This window comes from Oratosquilla oratoria, chromosome 38 (assembly GCF_046742065.1).
Source record: "Oratosquilla oratoria isolate Oo_2021 chromosome 38, ASM4674206v1, whole genome shotgun sequence".
Lineage (NCBI taxonomy): Eukaryota > Metazoa > Arthropoda > Malacostraca > Stomatopoda > Squillidae > Oratosquilla > Oratosquilla oratoria.
The window spans coordinates 2,212,150-2,234,232 of record NC_134814.1 but is presented as its reverse complement, the minus strand read 5'-3'; the positions used below and the strand labels follow the sequence as shown (position 1 = coordinate 2,234,232).

General features: G+C 36.9%; 1 protein-coding gene across 4 annotated transcripts in view; it reads right to left on the bottom strand.

The window, feature by feature from the left end:
• Positions 1-22,083, bottom strand: part of Ppn (proteoglycan-like sulfated glycoprotein papilin) — a 228,928-nt gene that overhangs the window by 91,548 nt on the left and 115,297 nt on the right. For all 4 annotated transcript variants that reach the window (XM_076175936.1, XM_076175939.1, XM_076175937.1 and 1 more), the window contains exons 4-11: positions 17,455-17,500; positions 14,358-14,440; positions 12,250-12,400; positions 11,598-11,802; positions 8,520-8,695; positions 7,337-7,469; positions 6,774-6,900; positions 3,296-3,512 (exon numbers count right to left, since the gene is read on the bottom strand). In XM_076175936.1, the coding sequence (XP_076032051.1) occupies positions 3,296-3,512; positions 6,774-6,900; positions 7,337-7,469; positions 8,520-8,695; positions 11,598-11,802; positions 12,250-12,400; positions 14,358-14,440; positions 17,455-17,500 (1,138 nt within the window). The remainder of the gene's footprint in view (positions 1-3,295; positions 3,513-6,773; positions 6,901-7,336; positions 7,470-8,519; positions 8,696-11,597; positions 11,803-12,249; positions 12,401-14,357; positions 14,441-17,454; positions 17,501-22,083) is intronic.

The window sequence follows — 22,083 nt, the reverse complement described above, 5'->3', positions numbered from 1 at the left end:
TTCTTTCTAATTTATTTATATTCTTTTTAGTACTGAGTGTCCATAGTGTTGCTGCATACTCCAGTTTTAGTCTTATTAGTGTAACTAATATTATTTTTTAATAATTTATTTCTTTTAAATCATTTCCTCATCCAAGTAGTCAAATGCCACTTTCAGTGACCTTAATGGGTTGAAGGTTTCTCTGACTATTTTATTGATATGTTTGTCCAGTGTCATGTCTTTGCTGATTATTACTCCAAGGTCTCTTTCCAAGTTCACTTTTTCTTCACCAATTTTATACTTTCTTGATATTCTATTTTTATTTTTTCCAAACTCCATTATACATTATATCTCGCAATATCTAGTTTGTTCCTAAATTCTTGTATGGTGTTTGCACACACTACTGTTTTGTCCAATTTGTTCCACCACTATATGTGGAAAACTGCTTTTTTCAGATCTTTTCTATAACTATCCTTTTTGAGTTTCTTTTCATGTCCCCTTGTTTTTCTTTTATCCCACTTTAATAAGTCTTCTCTGTCAAGGACTTCCATGCCTTTCATGATTCTGTAAATGTAAATGTGTATTTTTACCTAGTTGTATTTTACAGGAAGGGGAGCTATGCTCGTGGTGTCCCATCTCCATATCTCATTTTATCTAGACAGTTTTTTATTTCGCGTATCGTTTTTGCACACACCACATTCTCATCTAACTTGTTCCAAACATCTATTATCCTGTGGGGAAAGCTGTTCTTTTTCAGGTCTCCTCTATAATTATCTTTTTTGATTTTCTTTCCGTGTCCTCTTGTATCTCTACTATCCCATTTTATTAGAGCCTATCAATAATTTCCATGCCTTTCATGATTCTATAGATATCAAGTCTCCTCCCTCTCTTCTTTGCTTCAATGTCTGCCACTCAAGTCTGTAAAATAGTTTTGGTTGATCTTTACATTTTTCTATGACATCCTTTTCGTATTTTCTCTTTTCTTCTCTGTACACTTGTACATATTGGTTTCTATAACCGGTTTATATTTTCCATTTTTCGTTTTTTTTTTTGTCTTTTCTCCATTTCATCCAAGATTTATCTCTTTTGTCTTTTAACTCACTACATCTTTTGTTGTACCAGCATTTTACATATCTTTTTTTTTTTTTTGTCTTGGAACATACTTTTCCACTCCTTCCTTATAAATTTTTGTCAAAAATTTCTATTTCTCTTTTACTGTTGTTTCCTCTTTGTGTATCCTTTCCCAGTCTCCTTTTTTTAAATATTCTCTCATCTTATCAAAATTTGTTTTTCCCTTTCTATATTGTTCGTTTTTACTATGTATTTTTCTTCACTTAGTTCCAGTTCAACTAATATGTGGTTACTTTTCCCTAGTGGTGTCTTATATTCAATCTTATCCACTATTTCAGGTTCTGATGTGATTATTAGGTCCAGTCTCAATGGTTCTTCCTCATTTCTATACCTAGTATTCTCTTGTATCCATTGTGTCACTGTATGTTCTATAATCATATCAAGTAGTACATTTCCTCATAAGTCATCTCCACCCTTCACTGTCATCTCTTCCCAGCAGATTTCTTTACAATTAAAGTCACCCATTATAACTATTCTTCCTCCATCTTCTATTATCTTATTTAGTGCTATCCTTGTGTCTTCTAACATATTTTTGTGTTCTCTCTCTTCCCATGAAGCTGTTTTAGGAGGCACATAATTCACCACAAACTTCCTGCTCTTCTTGTCCCTGTCCTCTATTTCCATCATAATCATCTCCACTCTATTCTTTCCATATGTAACATTCCTTACATTTATATCCTTCTTCATCAGGAACATAACTCCACCGCCTTGTTACTTCTCTGTTTCTAATCCAATAATTATATGCACCATGTCCTACACTGCTGGGTGGTAATGGACCTTTCAATTTTGTCTCTACAATTCCCATTATGTCAGGTTCTTTTTCCTTCAGGTAATCATTCGGTTCATTCAATCCTGTTATTAAGCCATCTATATTTGTGAAAGATACTTTTATTTTTCTGTTATCTCCATCCTGTTTTCTGTTTACCTTCTGTCTTTCTCTACTATGAACCATTTTCTCACTTTCATATCCACTACTCTCCAATAGAATTTCTCTTTGTCTGACTCTGTTCTGTTCTCGTTTTTTTCCTTAGCTTTGATTCTTTTTGTTTTTTTCTTCCTCTCTTTCCACTTTATTCATTTCTCTTTTTATTCATACCTGTTTATACTGATCATTTTTGCTAGTTTCCCTGTTTTTGATAAGACATCCTCTGCTGTCATTTGTGATCTGAATTTAACTTTAATTGATCTGGTCTTGTCTATCCTGTCTTTCCCTAGCCTATAAATTTCTTCAATTTCTTTCTTTATTTCTTGTTCACCTTGAAATATTTTAATACCTTGTTTACTTTTTCTTTCTCATCCCTTACTCTTGTAGTCCTATTTGGATTATGCTTCTCTTCCATTCCTAATATAATTATACATTTCTTTTTATCTGCTAAGTCTCTTACTATATTCTCCTCTCTCATCACTTTAATAACTGTGTCCTGAGTGTGTTCCTTCATCTGTTGTTTCACTATATCTCTAAATTCAATTTTGTTATCCTCTTGGACTTTTTTCCAACTGCTTACCTCTTTTGCTATGGACTCTTTATTCTCTTTATTATTCCTCTTTAATTCCTTATTCTCATCCTTTACTTCTCTTAACTGTCTTTTTAGTTCTTCTATTTCTTTAGTTAGGTTTTGATTCTCCTTCTTTACTTCTTCCAATTTATTAACTCCTTGTGTAATTTTTGCAAGTTGGCTAAACCTAACCTCCAATGATTCATTAATTTTTGTTAGTTTTTCTTCTAGACTTGCTATAATCGGGGGAGGTTGTCATCTCCTCCCTCATTAAATCCATAGAAATAATTATCTCCACTTTACATTGAGCTGCTCTTATCTATATTCCTACTTTTAATTCCCTTACTTGTTTGACATCAGCTGTGTCATCTGCACATCGTTTTGTTGTTTACACCCTTTCTGGCATTTGAGACATGTTTATCCCCTTCCTCATTTCCTTCCATTTTCTTCAATAATGGCTCCCCTTCACCTTTTTTTTTTTAACCTGCCCATTACACCACAAACTTTCCCCTTCCCTACTAATACAACACAGGTACTCCCTCGTCACTGAAATCCACAAAACTTGTGTTTTTTCTGAGTTCCACTCTTTGCCGTCAATATGACGATGTGTGTGTGTGTGTAAAATTATCCTTATGCAGATTCATTACTTTAGTGACTAACTCAACCAGCAATGTAAGACAGCTTCATACTGGAGTCCATTCTCCAATGTGCCAAGAAGGACATTTTGACTCCAGATTGCACTGCCGAAGAGAGATTGGTTCTGGGCCTTCCATGTTGATACATTCTTCTTTATCCACAACAGAAAGGCGGCCTTCTGTAAAGCTTTGCTTGCAGTATACTTGTCGGTACTGCCAACCTGGTTTTCCACAAGAACTAGTGCATGGAGTCCACTTGCCAACATCCCACCTGAAGAACAAGAATTTTTTTTGTATATATAATTTAGAAGACTAAGAAAGAAATTCAACCAATTACATATTGAATGATAGAGATGAAAGAAATTTATTACTAAAAAATCTGTGTGATATCATATAAAAAGAATTATGTAGCTTCATAAACCTACTGAAAATTATTTTGAAGTAGCCTTGAAGGAGTGATATGGTCTCTGCACAGAGTGAAGAATATAAACAAGATTGCATCTTTATAGGTAAGATTGACAGAGATAAAAATTCTGAACCTGCCATTATTGAAGGACAGGAGAGAAAGAGGAGACATGATCATATGGTTCAAATTATTAATGGAAGTGGACAGAACTGAGAGAAAAATTTTGTGATTTGGGAAAGGAGATCATGAGGTCAAGGGAATAAATTAAAGACCATGTGTCTGAAGAATGTCAAGAAATAGTTTTCTGTCTTGATGCATCAACTTTTGAAACAGCATGAAATTTATATAACCTATATCAAAATCATAAGCAAATTTAAAATTAGGCATGATTATTGAAGAAAAACAGATGAGACCTCATGAGGATAGTTCCTTTCCTGTATATACTAATTTGGTAAGTACAGCTTAGCAAATACAATATCTAGTTTAAATCTAACATTGCAGCAATGCCTTTATTGCTTTTCTATCACAGATACTCTATAATTTTTTGCTAAAATATGAAGTGAATACTGTAATGGAACCTAACTCTATCTCCAACCTGCATAGTGTACTGACTAATAAGTTTTAGGCAGCCAGTATATTAGAGACTTTAATGACATGCCTACAGCCTTACAGACCAGTCATGCAGTATTCTTTATGACTGGAGACTAAGCTCCACTTAAAAAAGAATGCTGATCGCTTTTTAACTTTTACTATCCCTCCTTTCTATTTCCCTCTCTCATTTATCAATTCTATGATTTTATCATTACAGTATGAAAAAAGTACTGGTTATCAGGAACAAAATACAATGGTCTGTTTATATCTTTATCAAGAGAATAAGTGACAGGAAACGAAAGTTGTCCTCTAATGGGCTTCATAATTTGCTACCATTTCATTTTGTCACCCACTTGATGTTGCAATTGGCTAACAGGTGGCTGACCCTGTTTTTCTACTTAGACAAAAGGAGATGTTTCTTAAAAGTAACACTTGAATAACCAAATACAATTGCTCAAGGTACTTGATCCAGTAAGCTGGACACCCCTCTACATCTGATATTAGTTGCCCATCAGCTGTTTAGATAGGGCTTGTTTGGGTCACAGATTTGGAGCAATCTCTCCAGAGATCAGGGAACATGTAAAGTCATTTGCTCTGAAACGGCCTTTTAACATCCTCAGCGATTCCCAGTACACCTCTCTTTATTTATCCTCATGAGAACTCTAGTCTGCTGTTTTGGACTCTGGTATGAATCCATGTCCTCAACCAATCTTATGGCATGGCTTATCTCAACATCATTCAGTGTCTCACATAATGCCACACCATTTCTCAACCTTGGAGACTTTCCAATGGACTCCTAACCCTTGGACACTTTCCAAGGGACTCCTAATCCTTGGACACTTTCCAATGGACTCCTAACCCTTGGACACTTTCCAATGGACTTCTCAACAGCTTTCAGAATTTCACATTTGAAGGTATCCTAATGTTTTTCAGGATCCTCAAGGGCTCCATGCATTTCAAATCGCTTAAAGATTGCTACTCCTTACTCTTGATTAAACTTTGCAGCAGCTTCTGCTTTCATGAGTTTCTTGCTGACATGTTCAACTTTTATAACACTTGAATGTTGAATATTGTTGTTGTCTTATTATGTGGCCAAACTTCATTTAAAATGGATGTAAAGACAATACTAGCTTCTTGATTTTACTTGTAGAGCTTTCACCTAGCTTTAGGCATCTTCAGTACACACTATCCCTGAATTTCTTTTGATAAAATCCAGGTTGATTACATCCCAGGATTCTCCAGGACTTGACATGTAGTCTGAGTATTGTAACTATAAATCAGCCTCAAAGAACTCAGCACCCTGGTATACCCTATAATTCTGTAGGGTCTCCAACAAGTATACAGACGCTCCTCTACTTACGTTCATTTGTTTTACGTTTTTTCGATTTTACGTTTAAACTGACTGTAAAAAAAATGGTAAAAAAAATTTTGAGTGAATTTTTTAGTTTAGCGCGCCCTCCGTAGTTCAAACGATACTTATGCATGATCATATTAACCGATACTTATGCATAATCGTATTAACCGAACATTTTCTCAATACGGGAGCCATCGCTTCAACCGAACATATTTGGATCTCAACCGAATATTCAAACACCCCGCCGCCTCTTCCGCCACCCCCGCGCCACCCGCGAGCTTCACTAAGTGCTCACACGGTGGCAGTACACTCCATGTTTACACCCGATCGTCTGTTTATACTCTATAGAATATGTTTATGAACTATTATAAGCATTTCCATGTGTATGTTAAGTTTACAGGTACGAATATTGCAGCCGACATTACCGCATAAAACTCCACAGGAATGAAACATACAAAGTAGGATTAACCGAACATTTCGGTTAATTGGACATTTCTAATCCCCCTTGGAGTTCGGATAAGTGGAAGTTTACTGTATTTTACAATGTTATGTGTATAATTAATGATTTAGGGGTGTTTTATAAGATACGGTAATAGAATTTACGGATGTATAGTACAGTATGAATGGTCATACATTACTAGAATGTGCATTAACAACTTACGTTCATTTTCAACTTACGTTCGGCCGTTCGGAACGTAACTAAAACGTAAGGTGAGGAGCGTCTGTATTTACCTAGTTGTATTATATGGGAAGAGAACTATGCTCGTAGTGACCCGTCTTTGTATCTTTCAGCATCTAGTTTGTTCTTAAATTCTTGTACAGTTTTTGCACACACTGTTGCCTTATCCATTTTGTTCCAGATATCTACACTCTGTGTGGGAAACTATTTTTTTTCAGATCTCCTCTATAACTATCCTTTTTGAGTTTCTTTTCATGTCCTCTTGTTTTTCTCTTATCCCACCTCAATAAATCGTCTCTGTCGAGGACTTTCATCCCTTTCATAAATCTGTAAAGGGTCAGTAGATCTCCTCTTTCTCTTCTTTGCTCCAGGGTTGGCAGTTCCAGTTTGGACGATTCATTTCCTTTGCTACATCTCCTGCAGTGCTATACTAAGTCCATTAGTTGGTTGATATTTAGAACTGAAATACAAATATACAGAAGTAGATGATATAGTACACTACCTGGCTTGGCATGTATGGTTGTTGCAGGGCTTTTTATCATCAGGTTTGTGGAGTGGGTTACACAGATCATTAGGAACAATCTTAAAATCACTGGTTGCTGTGCAGGTAACATTACGATGCATATGACCTGTAAGAAGACAGGAATAACAACAAATTTTAAAGTGAATTCAATTAAAGTTTATTGATGAATGATGACTTTAATGTGGAGCATAAAATCTAAAAATGTTTCTTGGTCTACAATATGCATATTGAGAGATCAGAAACTTTGTTAAAAGAATGAGGGCTCCTCAACAAATAAGAGTGGTTTAGTGAAATATGTGAGGAGGCAAAGGAAGAGGATATGACATGCACAATAGCAACTGGATCAATCGATCAATTTATTGCCCCAGTTCTCTCTTGCAAGAGACCTGGAGGATCCAGAAAACTGGCCACAGCCACTGGTTTAACACATGTCACTCAGTGGAGAGATTTTGTGAAGCTGTCTCGAGTAAGGGTGGGACATTGGTATATGCATGTATATACATCAATATTTCCAGTATATTTGAATATCTGCGACTTCTTACCTCCTCCACATGTGACACTACAGTTGCTGTAAGGTCCAAAGATCCATTCATATGTTTTGTTCTCAGGCTGAGATATTTCTTTGGGCAAGGAATATTCAAAGCTGATTCCAGGGTTGGTCTCCTGATATAGCAACTGTAGGAATGAAAACAGGAGAATTAGTGGATAGGATAAAATTTCATGCAGAATTCCCTCATGAACTTATATGCTTCTCACACCAATTTTGTGCTCTATCACTACTATGGCCCCAAGATAACCCTGCCCCTTTGTGCAGGTGTCTTAAGCAAGCTGGTACTGTTGATCGCAAGTTCATGTTGCAGTCTTTCTCTGCTTTCCCATAGAATGACTATTGTTTCCATACTCAAAATCCCTCAGTGATTGTGGTATGCAGTATGGAAATTACAATTTTGAAAATAGAGGCAGACATACCACACTCACTTTCTAGCCCTAAAAGAGGAAGAAAAAGAAGAAAAAATAAAAGAAAAAATTATGCACACACACATATATGTATATACATAAGCTATAGGGACTCTAAAATTATTCAACTTCGACGTTTATCTAACTCCCGAAGAACTAAGTTGACTGCTAGAGCTTCAGCCTAGCATCATACAAGGCCCCAGTTCAATTCCAGGGGTGACTGTTGGAATTATTTGATTGACATAATTATGCCATCAATGGCAATTCTATTCAGGTATTACAATGATGAAAGTCCATCAAGAATTCATACCAGCTTAACCATTATCTATGAGTTGGGCTTAGTTCTCTGTAAAACAAGGTTCAGACAACAGTTAGCAGTCGACTTAGTCCTTCAGGAGTTAGATAAACTTCAAAGTTGGAGAATTTTAGAGTCTCTATAGCTTAGTTGGTAGAGCTTCGGCCTAGCGGAATTATTTACATACACACACACACATATATATATATATATATATATATATATATATATATATACCCATCTCCACAATCCTTGGTATGATGGGTATATACATAGGTGCAAGATGCAACCACCACACAGAAGTTACAAAAAAAAAGAAAACAAAAAATCTACAAGGGGGTAAAGCCTTTTACATTTAAATATGCATAACCTAAGGAGAAAAGTATCACATGAATCAAAAAAGCAAATAATCAGTTGAGTCTTAATTATATTTGAGAACAAAAAAAAACCAAGCATATATATACTACACATACCACAATATAAATTGGTTCTGTAGTTGGTCCAAGTCCTCGAAGGATCTCAGGAGCAAATATATCAATGCCTGATTTCCTTTCATAATGGAATGTTGTGCCTCCAAAGTCCTTAGAATGTGGGAAGTCAATCCTCCAGTTGCCATTTAAGAAGAATTCTCCAGAAAGACTTCGGGCAGCTGTGAAATAAAAGTTAGTTAATCTGAGGGGATAAAGACACTACATATGCTTTACCGTATTTTCCAGCGTATAGTGCGCGACTTTTTTCCGTTGGAAGGGCCTAAAAATGGGGGGTGCGCGTTATCCGGTGGTGCGCATTATCTACGGCCTACGATAAAAATTCTGCGGCTGTGTGTGTAATTTTTTTTTCACAACAACATGACGATGTTGGCCGTCACAAAGTTGGGAGGCACACTTCTCCGTGACGTTCCGTGAGAACAAGAATAACAGCCATGGTGACATGAAAGAATACGCCAGCATGGGCTACTGTATATAAATATTTGGTATAGGTAGGTACCTATTGAATCTTATTTTTCATGTTTAAATAGGCCTAAACACCATGAAACATGATCAATATTTATGATATTTGCCCATGTTCCACAGCATCTTAGTTTGAACTTTTTGTTGGCTTTGTTGCTTCACTTTAGAAGAATGTACAAATTCGTTGCGGCCGTTCATAAAATGTGTCAAACACCTGACTACAACACCCTCTTTATGGAGTTATATTAACTAAACATCACCTCGATGAGAGACTGTCCTATTTCACCACTGTCATTGCAGGTTCAAAGCTAAAACGAAACCCACCCATGTAGTTTGTTTCAGTAGTATTAAAAAAAAAAAAAAAAAATGGTAAAGACGAATTATTTCCTCAAGATATAAAATGAACATTTTCTGTAAAAATCCCGAAATTTTTCTGTATATTTTACTTTCAATAAACTTTTTTAGATCATATTTCCAAACTAAGCTACAAAGTAATAAGGGACCAACGCACAACATGAGTCATATACCGGTACATGTAGTTCCGACTTTTTCTTAGTTGTGTCCTGATTGATGCCTAAACTGACACTTAATTTAGTGACAAATCAACAGATTTCCCAGCGGTGGCTCTAGCCAATGAAAAATACTTCTCCATGTAACCTCGTTCACATGCTATAAATACCGAGGTAAAACTGCGCTATAGACAAATGCGATCGGGCATGCGCGTTATACGTCGGTGCGCGCTATCTGTGTACTGAGATAACGAAGTGCATGGGTGCGCATTATATCCCGATGCGCATTTTAAGCCAGAAAATACGGTATATAGGATAGAAAAAAAGGGCAAATGGAAGCTACCAGTGCCTGCCTGGTAATAAACCAGATAATTCTAAATCCACCCATGAGGTAGCTGATGTATGTTTGCACATACAGTATATACATACACTATGTACGAAGGAGAGTAAAAAATTATCTACACTTTTGCCATAAAATATCTTTATTATTGTCACACTCCATTCTGTGCATGCATGCTCATAGTTGGTACTGTTATGATCACATGATCAAAATTTGAGTCTGATCATGCCATTTTGCCTTCTGTCTTTACAGTGTAAACATGGCTGCTCCAGTAGCACTATGCACCAAGGAAGAACAAAGACCAGTGACCCAATATTTCTGGTCAGAAGGTATGTCAGGGGCTGAAATTCATTGTAGACTTTTAGCACAATATGGGGAAAATGCACTACCACATAGAAGTGTGTGCGAGTTCACCATTACCATCTTTTGAATTTGCTGAATCTTTGCATCAGTGGTGGGGATTGAGGGGCGTCCTGTTCCCTCTTCATGCATCATGCTTGTCTGGCCATTTTTAAACTTCTTGATCCACTAATACACACTTCTACTCAGTAATGTACTGTCTCCATATTGTACTAAAAGCCTTCAATGAATTTCAGCCCCTGACACACCTTCTGACCAGAGAAATCTGGTCATTACTCTTTGTTCTTATTTGGTGCATATTACTAGTGGAATGGCCAAGTTTACTCTGTAAAGACAGAAAGCAAAATGGTGCGATCAGGTTCAAAATTTGATCAAGTGACCACAACAGTACCAACTATAAGCATGCATGTGCTCAATCCAGTGTGACAATAATAAAGATTTGTTATGGCAAAAATGCGGATAATTTTAGGCACTCCCTCCTATGATAGCATATAAGTCAACATTTGAAACCTAAAAGCATCTCTCCAAAACCATGGGTCAACTTGTATGATGAATATAAAATGTAAACCTTTATCACTGAAAGGCAAACAAGTGAAACTGCTTGCCTAACACTCATCGTGCACCAACAATCGATGAAGACAGGCGACACTCATATATTAGCCATTTACAGGCAAAGCCAGATGGAAAAGTTACCAACTAAGTGGTCATGGGGGAGGGAACAACACTATTCAGGGTCACAATAGAGGGAATAACACTGCTGGTTCCAAATTTGGGAAAGTGTCAGGGAGGATAAAGAGTTATTTTTTGTTTCCAAAGTCATTCATGATAGGAAACAAAAGAAGATCAAAACTAATTTCAGTTTTGTTTACATAACAAAGTGTTGGGTTTTTTGTTCTTTTTTGTTGTATTTGTACTAATAATGGCATATCTTGAAGGTTTCAATCCATCAAGGGTAATATACAATAAGGCTGGGAAAGTGGTGCTGTCTTATTTTAGGGGTTGTCTTATTGGGTGAATGTAGGCTTAAAATTGAATTACACCTCAGAATTTTGGGGTCAACTTATGCATCAGATTGACTTATATATATATATATATATATATATATATATATATATATATATATATATATATATATATATATATATATATATATATATATATATATATATATATATATATATATATATATTGGTTCTGGTCTAGAAACCAAGTTTTATCTCAAGAAGTGTGGATGGGTTTTGAAGATGGATAACATGAAAATTACTTACTCTGAAATCTATCTTGCAGGACCACTCAGTAAATACATCTGAGTAATCTGAACATCTGAGTAAATGCACCCTGATAAGCAAAATCAAATAGATTTGAGTTAGTAATTATTTGACACTCCCTTACCCAGGTAGTTATTTGATGCTTTTTCCTCTTCAATGTGGATACTAGTAGCTCCTGCTGGTATCAGTAAGATATCATTGTATCCTTGCTTTAAGATTTTTTCTTCAACTCTTCCTTTGATTGTTGTACAACTTGTTCCATCCCCTCCACACACACGACATATATCTTCTTTCTTTTTGGACCCAAGCTTTCGATCACATCCTACTGGCTAAAGAAAGAAAAAAAAAGAAAAGAAAAAATAAATAAAATAAATATATAAATGAATAAAAAAAATTAGTTAAATATTGTAACAGTTTAAGCATTGAGTGCATGTACTCTATATGGAATAGTAATGATTTGTTTAATTATGTTGAAATACTTAAGCCATAACATACTGTAGTTTTAGAAAAATGAAAGTATATAACAAAATATCTATGACTGGAAGGTATTTCATCACTATAATTGTACAAGCTTAATAGATGGTGATAAAGTTTAAAGGAAAGGGAACTCTTTAATGTATTTACAGTGATTATTGCCTTAATTGATCACTTTTGATATTTCACATCTAATCATGCGAGACTTTTATTTCACCTTTCAAAAAAAACAGTACACCTAAAGACTGGGGCATGCAGCATCATGTGTACAACATAGTTGTAGTTTTTACAGTAAAACTTACCATACATTTTCCATCCACACAAATGTCCATTGTATCATTATTGCATCGTGTCCCATCAGTAACAGTAAGTTTATGTCTGAAGTAAAATTCTTCTCCAATTGGTTGGCAGTTAAGTTCACACTGTCTTGGTCCTTTCAAGTATGGAACCCACCTACAAAAAATAACATTACAGTGTAGTTACAAAACAAAGGTAAATGACAAAATATATGTGAAGGCTCCTACAAAATGATACAACAGAAGGATTTTGTAGGACAAGTAGAAATGCATTATGGATTTTTGTTTATTAGGGTAGCTTTCCAATCCTAATGGCTAAGCAGTAAACCTCAAAATGTAGATGTGAGGGAAATGCTCAGTCTTTTGAAATCATTGGATGTAAGAAAAGCCTCAGAGCCTGATGAGATCTCAGCTGGATAATTAGAGAATATAGGGAGCAACTGGGGGATAAGATTCATTATCTAATGGTGTTTTCATTGAAAGAAGGAATAGTGCTACAAGATTGCAAAAGGACTAACATTGTACCAATTACAGGCCGGCATCACTAAAAGCATAATAGTGAAATCAGGTGAAAAGATTTTGAAAGACTGGAGAGTCAAAAATCTTGGAGGTCAGTGTTTTAACAGATAGTTTGGTTCCAGGCCTGAAAATGTGTATCTTGATCATAATGTTTCTCATTTACATTAATGGCATGATGGGAGGTACAACCAGTTATACTAACATGTTTATAGGTTGTTGTTGTCGTTCCCTAGACTGTCTGTCCGAGCAGTCCCGTCTCCCCAAGGAATGCCACAGCCGAAACTCGGTTTTCCCACAAATCCTTTATTGAGTGTATGTTGTGTTGTTTGCATGCATGATTGTATAAAATGCAGTCTTCCATTATGTGTTGTATGGTATGGGGTGAAGTGTTACATCCTGGGCAGCTGTTCACAATGTGGTCATCCAGCCTCTTCTGGTAGGCTGGATGACCGCATTGTTGTACAACAACAACAACAACAACAACAACAACATGTTTATAGGTGGTGCATAGATCATGGGAAGACTTTCAGTAGTTGCAAAAAGATCTAGACACTATATTTGCTGGGAGCCAAGAATGGAAAATAAACTTGACTACCAAAATATACAGAGTATTGGATATGGGCAATAGCCCATCATTGAATTATTTCTTGGGTTATGAGTCCATTACAAAGGCAAGAGAGGAGAAAGGTCTGGGAATACTGACCAAAACATGTCACCTGGTAAACACATCAGTAAGATTATGAAGAAAACATATGGCTCGCTGCATAATATTAAGGCGGCTTTTCACTGTATAGATGAAGATATAACGAAAAAAAATGACAGAAATCCTAGTCCTGCCAAGGCTAAAGTATGCATCAATGGTATGACCATCACACAATGACAGATGTAAATGAAATCAAGAGGATACAAAGAACAACCACCAAACTGGTTCTCAACCTGTCAGATAAGCCATACAAGGAGAAACTAAATGCATTAAATCTACCAGTATTGAAGAATCAAAGAGAAAGAGGTGACTTGATTAGTGCTCAAGTCACTAAAGGAGGTGAACTATATTGACTGAAGAGATCTCTTGATTACGAGTGGGAAGGCTTTACAAGGGCATGAGAGCAAAGTTAAAGTATAAATGTCGAAAGGATGTGAAGACAGTTTCATATATACAGATACGCAAATCCTTGGAATAGCCTAGATGGTGATATAGCCTAAGCTGGAATTGCATATGAATTTAAGTCTAGGTATGATAAATGGAGAATAAGGTGATATAGCCCAAGTTGGAACAATTCATGAATTCTGAGCCAGGTTTGGTTGGGAAGAAAGAGACAAGACCCATGAGCATTGGTTCTTTCTTGTATATTACAATTTGGTACAGTGAGACCTCTCATTAATGGATGTTAATTAGCTGTGTTTGCAGTGTTTTCAGTGTTTTTAGTGCTGTTGTTTAGTGCATGCAATCACTACGCCACCCAAAAACCACTCCAAATCAATGGATTATTCACATCAACGGACACTGTTACCCCCCTTTAAGTCCGTTAATGAGAGGTAGTACTGTATATACAATTAGGTAGATACTGACGTCTGAAATGATTTGCAATACTCACTTATGATATCTTCCTTCAAAGGGTGTCAAGTTGAATCGTTCGCACTGTTCTAACCGGAAATCCTTTGAACCCTCTGGGCAGTCCTAGAAACAAAGAGACTATGTTGAAATAACATGTTATTTATCTAAATGTCATGCAGAGTTTACAGTAGCTATGTTTGCTTCTGCCAGCTAATTACTGAAAATTTATCAGGTTTATATAAAGTACTTGAGATTTAGAAGCAGCAATGGATACCTAGTTTTTGTGGCTCAGTGAAGACATCAAACAGAATCCCCTCACCATTCCTTGTTTTCAAATCTCATCAATCCATTCATCTCAGCTGGATATGTAACACTGAGGGGCTGGTGCTTGCTCAACAAAGATGGCTCAAGATTTCTTTATCATCTGTGATTTTCCTCCATGATACTACTCAGCCCCCCCCCCCAAAAAAAAAATAAAAAAAAAATATATATATATATATATATATATATATATATATATTTCAACAACCACAATGCACTTTAATTCTAAGCTATCAACATCGGTAGACCCAATGGAGGCCACATGCAGACATTGAAGTGCAGTACTGCCAAGGACTCAAACCCAGCATCCACATGACAAGTGTCATAGTGACTTACCAACTACGCTATCTCTCTTGATAGTGTAGTTGGTAAGTCACTTTGACACTTGACATGTGGATGCTGGGTTCGAGTCCTTGGCAGTACCGGATTTCAATTTCTGCATGTGGCCTCCATTGGGTTTCCTGAAGTTGATGGCTTACAATTAAAGTGCATTGTGGTTGTTAAAATGTATCTCTATTCACTGGCACCCATTCAGTGCTGTACATTATATATATATATATATATATATATATATATATATATATATATATATATATATATACTGTATATATATATATAAATATATATATACTGTATATATATATACATATATATACTGTATATATATATATATACATATATATATATATATATATATATAAATATATATACTGTTATATATTATATATATATATATATACATATATATATATACATATATATATAAATATATATACTATATATATATATACATATATATATATATATATATATATATATATATATATATATATATATTACTTGACCCTTTGACCCCGTTAGAGTTGTCCTCACACCATCTCATGAGGAAATGCACGTGCAGTACTGGCTCTATACACATTCCATTTTCGCTAGGTCAGCAGCATAGGGACGAAACCTGTTGGATTCCGCGATGTACCAAGGGAACACGCCTGCACCTTGGCCGGCTACGTCGGGACGGACAACGATTTTTTTTTGGAGCGCACGTGCAATAAACAGCTCCATACATTCCATTCTGGCTAGATCAGCGGCCTGAGAATTTTTTTATTTGCAAGATTTTCATGGATCTCGGTCCTGGATTAGGATGGGCGCTTCAACCCGACTCCCAGACTCCACGAACACGTATTACGTCGACTTATGTGAAAGTGCGCTTTGACGTGAAATGTTTTAATGAAAAAAAAAAAAAAAAAAATCCACCAGCGTCACATTCCTCAACTCATTTCGGTTGATGAATTTGTAAAACCAGCTTCTACTTGCAGTAAACTTATATTAAACACAAATCTACAGCAGAGGCTGAAGGCAAATTTGAAATGTTCCAAAATAACATCGAACCGGAAGTTCAATGTTATTTTCCATACTCATTTGGTAGACATTTCACTTATGGTACAATATCAAAGTATTACAACAATTTTTTTCTTCTTCGGAAAATCGTCTATTTTATTCATTGCGCTGTGGTGAGGCATACGTCCTCGACCAATCAGCCACATCAACCTTAGTATATTCACCTTTCTTATATCCCATCTGAGTGCTAGTTGCGTATTTTTATATATTCTGTATTTAGTAAAGGAAGCTGTAAAGTACAATAAGTATTACTCTTTAGGATTATAACAATGATTTGAATAAATTTTATGACACGTGGCAGTGATTTTTTTCCCATGTTGCCACGCTCAGGTATGACTGGGTGACAGGTGACAGAGACGATCCGATAATTGATGGTCAAATTGGCAACGTTGCACTTGGGGGGATTCTCGCTTCTTCTCCACCCTGAACAGTCTCTTTGGAGCGCAAGAGGCCAAGGACTGCGGCGTGTGCTTGAAGCCAACACGGCCTCTGGCGTATGCTCCCGAATGATCATGATAATAAGGGAGGTTAAGCAGCAGTAATCAAAATAATGCGATAATTGTGAATGATTTTTGTCTCACAAATTAATTATTCAGTATATATATATATATTATATACATATATATACATATATATATATATATATATATATATATCACAACAAAGTAATGTAGCACATATGTAAAATAATACTAATAACCCACTTTCGGAGAAGAATAGGTGAAAGTAAAAATATCCGCATATTTCGATCACTAACAGTGATCCTCTTCAGCAGATACGATGAATAGTATCTGCTGAAGAGGATCACAGTTAGTGATCGAAATATATATATGTAACGATCACTTGTTTTGTTTATAACCTTTCATCATGTTCGATTCGGTGCTCCTCCAATTCAGTTCGATCCGGTGTTTTCACCTCCCAGTTTTGTCGTGACATAAATTCCACCCATAATATTAGAGCATCTTTTATCTCACTATACATACAATACACAGGTGGAATTTCTCCTTCTAAATATTCACTGAAACATATACAGCTTTAATTTCGCTGACCCGGCAGTTTTCCAATAGCCCAAATTCCCGCCCTGTATTCGATACACCCTTTCAGTTATTTAGAAAACCCAACACTTATTTTCTTCTCTCTTGCAATATATCGCATTGATTTCTTGGGAGGGGAAAGCACTGATGAAGAATATGGCTTTTTTGATATTGTGGTGATGGATACTACACACATCGCATAAATTGTACTTGTGTTAAATATCTAGACGGATTCACTGGGAATCGACATTCTATCGCACATGCATGAAGAAGCACCTATTCTCGAGCTCTTTTGTATTCTATTTATCTATTTATTTGTTTATTCATTTACATTCTTATATATTTATTTGGCTTTTGACAAGGATAAAGAAGAAAATAACTTACCTGTACATTGCAAGATTCATACTTCCGGGTGGGACCTCTACACGCACTGGAATGAAAAAAGACAAACGGTAAAATACTTGGAGACTCAGTCTGAACGGTTTTGAATGTGTTTAACATATAGAAACAACGTTCTAGAAGAAGCAAAGAATACTAGCATACATAAAACTAGAGGATCTACATTCTACAATATATATATATATATATATATATATATATATATATATATATATTAGTAAAGGGGGGGAGCAGATTCTCAGTAATACACGTGGAGTTAAAAACGAGAGCATTGTTGTTGTTCAGTTTTTTCTTAGTATTCTCGATTTTCCTGATAAGAGATTTTCCATTAACTGGGTGAATTGAAACTAGGTCTCTATATTACAACAATGCTGTCGTTTTTAACTCCACGTATATATATATATATATATATATAATATATATATTATATATATATATATATATATATATATATAAACATTCACATAATGGAGTGACGTTTTCCGTAACTGCACATGTGCCTGTTAGGTCCAGTAGGTCACTGTTGCATACTATGCATATATTAAACCATTCTGCTAGTTAGAGGGGTTTCCCTCCGCTGAACAGTCAGCTGTCGACAACCAGAATAAAGATACAACTCGAAAGAGGCCACGATCGACATAACATCCATTCTCTCCTTTGGAAGTGAGTATTAAGGGAGAGAGAATGGAGGAAATATAGTTTTAGATACTTGGGTGCGAATGTTACAGGAACGGGAGGAGTGGAGGTGGAGGTAGAATGTAGATTGAGAGAAGTAAATGCCTTGGGGGGATTAAAAAGTGTAATGAGATATAGACATTTGGGAATGGATGCTAAGAGGAGATTGTATGAAGGAGTGATTGTGCCGACAGTACTGTATGGGGCAGTAACATGGAACATAAGAGAGGAAGAGTTTGAATGTGTTTGAGATGAGGTGCCTGGAAGTATGATAGGGGTTATTAGGCTGGAAAAAGTGAGAAACGAGGAAGTGAGGAGGGGAGCAGGGGTGGAGAGGGAGTTTGGAGATAGGGTTGATGAAAGAGCAATGGGGTGGTTTGGACACATGAAAAGGATGAGTGAAGAAAGATTAGTAAAAGAGGTGTGGAAGGCAGAAGTGGAAGGAGTGAACATGAAGGGGCGACCAAGGATGAGATGGATGTATGGGGTAAAAGGGGGATTGGGAAAGAGGGGAATGTCTGTTGAGGAAGGTAGAAGACAGAAGATAGGGGTGAATGGAGAATGGTTGTGTACGGATGATGCTGTGATGCATGAAAGGGAGTGGGTGGGGGAGGGGGGGAGGGAGTATGTGAAAAATAAATTGACGCAGCCTGGAGGGATTTCTCCCCGTCTTCTCTTGTTTACATGAGGGGACGGAGAAGGGGAGGGGGTCGCCGATTCAATGAAGTGGCCTTGCTGTGGAAGTGCTGTGTCTTGCTGCACTGCTTCTGATCCAGGGCGGTGGACGGGATGCAATTCTGACCCGTCATCCAAGAGCCAAGATAAGAGAGAGGCGGGTGAATGGGAGTGGAGTATGTGGGGGATGGAATGGGTGGTAGTGGAATTAATGCATTTTGGGGGGGGGGCTACCTCCCTTGTAAGGGGGAAAAGCCATTGGTTTATGTATTTATTTTGCCTGGATTGGAAATGTCTGTATGTTAGATTATTTTTAAGCTAGTGAATTCGAATTATTTTATTTTAGAATTTTGGGTTTAACAGGTTTTTCTTTTTTTAATATATAATTAGACTGTAGAATGACAAGAAAATGGGTAACATATTTCACCAGTTAGCATATTAACAATATAGAAGTATTTTAAAATTTATGAAGTGGGGTATCATATCAAACTATATTTTGTATGCGTTGATATTTCCAGTGCAACCATTTTCATTTACAATGTAAGCACAGTAAGTGAAATAGATGGTTGACAGAAAGTCTTCGTTATACCTACATTATCAGATTTTTATCCCATAGATATAGTTTACCCATTTAACCTTCATGTTTTATTTATATTCTTCACTAGTAATACTAGTGATATAGATACAAAGCTATTGTGTACACGTTTTCTGTCTTCAGCTTTTGTTGAGGATTATATTACACTGCAATAATGCTCCCACGGGCAACCCCTGCAGACTGTAAACATTGTACGACAACATTCCCTCATCATCGTGCGTTTGGCAGCGCGGGAGGTCGGTAAAGTAAACATTCACAGTTTTGTAGTTCGTAAGGTCCATTATATCTACTCACGCTAAAAAAAAAAAAAAGACTTTCTATGGTTTATCTAACATATTCAGGCTGTACTACGGTAATATGATTAAAAAGTACTTGAGTTATATACTTTTTGAACGGAGGCATATATAGGTAACTTCCCTCCAAAAATAAATTAAAAAGAAATAGTTAAAGATAATCCAAATATTATTTGCACACATTACAGTTCATACAGTACAGTTTTTACATATTCATTTCTTTAATGTGTCATCTGCCAAATGGTGGCCCCCATTGTATACACGACTGGTGGCGGTTTCAGGCTGCTGCCATGGCTCGACGGGCCATGTCGGGTGGAACCGCTGGCATCTCCAGCTGAATAGCAACCTAAAGGCTTCAAGGCTTTGAGGTTGATGAACATACACAGAAAAAAAAAAATCAGAAGGGGGTGAGGGCCGGGTACCCAAAGTCTCCACTCAACGAGATAAACCGATCCTGAAATATTTGAAATGGTCTTCTAGCTGTGTATGTGCCGTTGCTCCAGATTGCTGGAACCACACATCAGTTTTTCCAGCTCATGATGTCCGAGTTGTAGCCATGGCAAAAGCCTTCAGAAATCGCCACCAAGCGTGTGCTGACAATGACGTCACCACTGTTATCTTTGAAAACTGAATACGTAAAGGAAGCATCAAAATATAGAGACAAAGACACACCAACAAGACTGGGCTTGATCTTAACATAAGAACTTGAGGTGATCGAAATACTAAAGTATCAGTACCCGACAGGTGATTGTCAGGTGATAATGTAGTCCTCGATTTAAGAAGAAGAAGAAGAAAACCAGGAAGATGTAACTGCAAAATCTGACCATGCAGAACTGGAAAGTATTTTGATTATGTCGATTGGAGGGAACTCAGTGAGATAAGGAAACGACGGCGAAATGAGAAATCTTCCTGAAAATTGATGATTAATGTAAGGTTGAAGAATTATGTGCCATGGGTGAGTAGGAAATACAACTACTACTACTATTACTACTTTTTATAATAAACGGTCTCCATCCTCGTGGAACTGTGTGATGAAAGCAGTTAGGACCGATCTCCCACAGCGACGGTTCATTAGCCCCTCTCTCGACTGTGGTCGACTATCCTTTCATACTTGTGTTATTTTACTTTAATGAAACCTAATACAAAAATACACTTATCCTACTTTCTACTACAGTCTGCCCGAACAGGAGAGCTGATCTTAAGAGTGAGAATGGTAGTCTACATCTCAGCCACGCTACAATACTGTTTTTTGGTTATTGTTTCTTTTCTGGTACCACCTCTGCTAGACGAACGTACGTGTTTCTACCCACCCTGCCTGAAGTCGTGATGGTTATTTGAGTGAATGAGCCCTGGTCCATATTTTGTATAAGCTCTTTGTACACCCTGATTTTCTCATTTTCATTTCGGGAGTGGGGCGCCTCAATAGTTAGGTTATTGTAACAGGGGGCCATTGGCTAACATATTCGCATGTCAAAGAAGGCCATTTGTCCCCGTGTCCAGAAACCTCTTGCGCTGACGTCCACTCGTGCTTCACCTGATGTGTTGGAAGTGCGGTGCCTGAAGTTGTCCCCTCCTATGGGGAATAGTGTTGGTTCGATGGTCACATTCTTGCATAACCCCCAAAGCATTTGGGCAGTGAGATCCCTTACCTCATCATATCTCATGCAGATGAATTCACCCTGCTTGCATATCATCGCATGGTTTGGATCAAGCTGTGTACCACAGAAACGTCTGTTAGGCAGTCTATCCAATGAACTCAGAGCAACTGCATCTGTGAATTCTCTTTAATTTAGGTTGAATCCCTTTTGACCTTTGTATCCGTCCGTTGGTGATGGCTGGAATTAGCTCATGATGGTTTCTTCAAGAGGTCTTAATAATTCGGTGGTGTTCGGTTCCATCACTGACATGTGATTCCGCTTGTGTTTAACACCATATATAAATGCGGCATATGGAAACCTACTTCTACCACTACTACTATTACGAACAGGAAAGGAAACTAATAGAACTTCCACCAACAATGGGAGGGCTAGGCATCTCAACCCTGCTTAACCTTTCCGTCATAGAACATCAAAACTCGCTGAAACTTACGTCCTCCCTGGCAAACAACATCGTGTCACAAAATCAACAGAAAGAGACTAACGTGGACGAAATCGGAGAAATTAGAGGAAACATATCAACGGTCAGGGAAATGAGGCAGAAGGAAGAGCTTCGCATTTTATTAGATCAGCTATCGAATCATATGAAGATGGGAGGGGGGGGGTCCAATTGGGTGACAGCACTACCAATCAAGGCAAAGGGATTCTACCTAAACAAGAGAGAATTCACGGATACTATTGTCCGATGAAGGATTTACCATAGATTTCATATGTTTGCAAT